The sequence below is a fragment of the Grammomys surdaster genome, unplaced genomic scaffold (genome assembly GCF_004785775.1).
Source record: "Grammomys surdaster isolate TR1022 unplaced genomic scaffold, NIH_TR_1.0 67, whole genome shotgun sequence".
NCBI lineage: Eukaryota > Metazoa > Chordata > Mammalia > Rodentia > Muridae > Grammomys > Grammomys surdaster.
Genome location: NW_021604569.1, coordinates 12,368,657 through 12,371,823, shown reverse-complemented (window position 1 = coordinate 12,371,823; position 3,167 = coordinate 12,368,657). Strand labels below are relative to the sequence as shown.

Genomic DNA, 3,167 nt, shown 5'->3' with positions numbered 1-3,167 from the left:
GACATCTTGATCACTATCCATTTTATTTGTTGATCTGGAAGCTCCCTGGTTATGGCTTGGCTATCTGAATGGGTACCTTAGGGATGAATGTCCAGCTCTGTGTGCCTGCCTAGGAGTGAGATCACAGGCAGCACCTAGACAGCCTGGTTTTCAGTACTGGTGCTTGTGGAGGAAACTCTTTGTCCAGGGAGGGATCAGCCCACTCCTGGAGGTCACCTTAGGGTGAGCATCGAACATTATTGCAGCAGGTGACTTGTGTACTTTGTCAATGCTGCTTTGGAGCTTTGCTGGGAAGCTTCTTGTGCCAGCAGAGAGCAGTGGCTGAAACAAACGCACTGGAGCTTAACTTGTGCTCATGGCTCTGCCCTGAGAGTGCAGTCAGGGTGTCAGCATTCACAGGGTACCTCCCCAGGCATTGCAAGAGAAGATGCTGGTGAGCTCTCAGACATTGAAAACACAAATGAAAACTCTTGCATAGGTAATATGTAGACAATAGAAGCAATTACTTATGTTTCTGTTGTTATTGTTCTGGCTTTTTGAGATGAGGTCTCACTATGTACCCCTGACTGGCCAGCAGCTGCTTTACAGACAAGGCTGGCCTCAGGTTAGTGGAGCCTCTGCTTCCTGAGTGCTGGGATTAAAGGAGTGCACAACCATACATGGCCTTTATGTTTTAATACTAAGTAACTCTTAACTTCACTAAGAGATGTGAGTAAAGTATCAGATGTGTACCACCACGGGGAGGGAGGAAGGGAGGGAGGGAGGGAGGGAGGGAGGGAGGGAAACATATATTATCTGTTTTAAGTAAAGTAGTTTGTTGGCTCTAAAAGGAAGAGAACGTGCTTTCTCCCTGTGGTTTCTCCTCCATTTCTACTATGTCTGATTGCTTTGTGCCTCTTAGCCTCTGGATCTGGCTTATGTTTTGTTGCTTGGTTGGTTTCAGGGTTTTTGCATTCACAAAATGGCATAGTTGATAAGCAGTGGGTTCTGAATGGCCCAGTGAGGAGGTATTCCTTAGAGCCTTAAAACATGTCTGAGAGAAGGTTGTTTCTTTTTTCCTACCTTTCAGATCTATATCAGGTATTATTTAGTTGCTTAACTTTCCCTTTAATTGGCTGAAAATTTTATACTTTTAGCTGAAAAAAAAATCAGATGTTCTTAGCATTACTTTTTCTTTGGTGAAAGCAGTAGTTTTTAAAATGTCTCCCCAGTGACACTCCCACAGTGATAGTACAAAGAAGGTCTTCAGGCTAGGTCTAAATGGTGGACTCTGGTGTGGGGAATGATATCAGTTCTCTTGTGGATGTGTTAAATGACCTTTTGTAAATATTACCTACAGCCTTTTCTGTTGTACACTCATTACCCATGGTGTCTAGCCATCAAACTTAGGAAAGAATTACAACAAAAGATTATGGAGAGCCCCAAATCAGACCAACCTATAGCATCCATATTTAAAAAAAAAAAAAAAAGATGAAGAAGCACAGGCAGATGTTGAACAGAGGTGCTGTGTTTGCAGGACAAGTCACCATTGCCTGAGGTGTGTTGGACTAGGGCTAAGGGTGAAATTCTGTCTTTACTCATGTAAGTTCAATAAGTCGTAAGTGCTGCTTCAGTAATCAGCTGAGAAATAACAAGTCACTGGAGCTTACATAGAGAAACACACGAGTGGATTCCAAGCTCTCCCTCTTACCACTCTGCTCTTGTTTTTTAGTGAATACCCTACTCGGCGGACAAAGAAAGATTCAGAGGGCTTAGAGATGGGAGTGGCAGGTTCCATCAGCCTTCTGCAGAACGTGACTGTGTCTACTCAGCCCGTCTCCAGTTTGGACTGGAGTCCTGACAAAAGGGGGCTCTGCATCTGTAGTTCCTTTGATCAGATGGTGCGTGTGCTAATAGTTACAAAGCTCCAGACCATTTGACCCAAGGCTTTGAACTTGAAATTGTCCAGAGGGTTACTCACAGAATTTGAGTTGTGTTCTGCATCCTCTGGCCTCATTGAAGACGGTTGGACTTGACTGATGAATGACAGCTACAGGCACAAAGCCAGCCAGCCTCGAGCATCTTTGGGTGTTTGGTGGCCAGACCAGCATGCTGCTGCATGTGAAGGTACCACACACCAGGGCCAGCTGTGTTCCTTTTTCCCATGTTTCTACTCAAAAAAATTAGAGCCAGGAGCTGTGGTATTTGCTTGTGGTACCAGCTACTTACCAGGCTGGTGCAAGCAGATCAGGATAGCCCATAAGATCAAGACTAGCCTGGGCAGCATATTGAGACCCTGCCTTTAAATACAGCTGGTCACTGGCACTGAAGACATGGCTCTCTGAGAAGAGTGCTGGATGCTCTTGCTGAGGACCCAAGTTTGGTTCCGAGTATCCATATCAGGTGGCTCACAACCCCTGTAACTCCAGTCGCAGGGCATCTCATGCCATTTTCTGGCTGTATTGGGCAGTGATACTTACAGACACAGGCACATTCTTAGAAACTTAAAAAATAAAATTGTATTTAAATTAAAAAAAATTTTTTTTAAAAAAGCCAAAGTCAGTAGTTGTTATTTAACTGTATTTTAAGTTCGTTCTGTATCTGCATAGCTCTGTGCTTTCTCTGTACATTTGTGCTTCCACTAGGAATCACTTCACTTGGTCTGTAAAGTACCAGAAGAACACAGTTCAACTGGCCAGCCTGGAGAGCTGTTTTTAGCAGTGTAACTGGTAAAATACTGTGACTTCCAACCATCTCTCTATTACTCAGATATAAGCCTTGGTTGTCTTTTGACTGTGGTAAGTGATGATTGAAGACTGGAATGATTTTTTTTTTAAAACTTTGTCAAACCTTTAAAATATATTTTTAAAATAAACAAACAGGTTTTTAAAATATGTGGAAGCTTTGATTCTTTTGCTTTGTTTTCCCTCTCTTCCTCTTGGTTACGTACACCGTAGTTCACTGCTCTTGACTCTGGCCCGCATCATGAGCTGAGCCTCCTGACGGACTGGATTAATCATACTCACATTAAACCTTGTGTCCCCCAGCTCCGTTCAAAAGTACAAAGACACCTAGAATATTCATAATTTACAAAACCAATGAAGTCTTTATTCCCAAAATGCTTTTATAGAACATAGTTGTGGGGGGTTAGGTGCTTGCTGAGTTCTGAGGGCTCTCATCTCAGTGAA

At 43.2% G+C, this 3,167-nt stretch overlaps 1 protein-coding gene across 1 annotated transcript in view; it reads left to right on the top strand.

Annotated features, from left to right (window-relative positions):
• Wdr92 (WD repeat domain 92) overlaps positions 1-2,875 on the top strand; it is a 21,563-nt gene extending 18,688 nt beyond the window's left edge. Inside the window, exon 8 of the mRNA XM_028777597.1 lies at positions 1,712-2,875. Coding sequence (XP_028633430.1) covers positions 1,712-1,919 — 208 coding nt within the window. The 3' untranslated portion in view covers positions 1,920-2,875. The remainder of the gene's footprint in view (positions 1-1,711) is intronic.
• Positions 2,876-3,167: the final 292 nt, after the last annotated feature.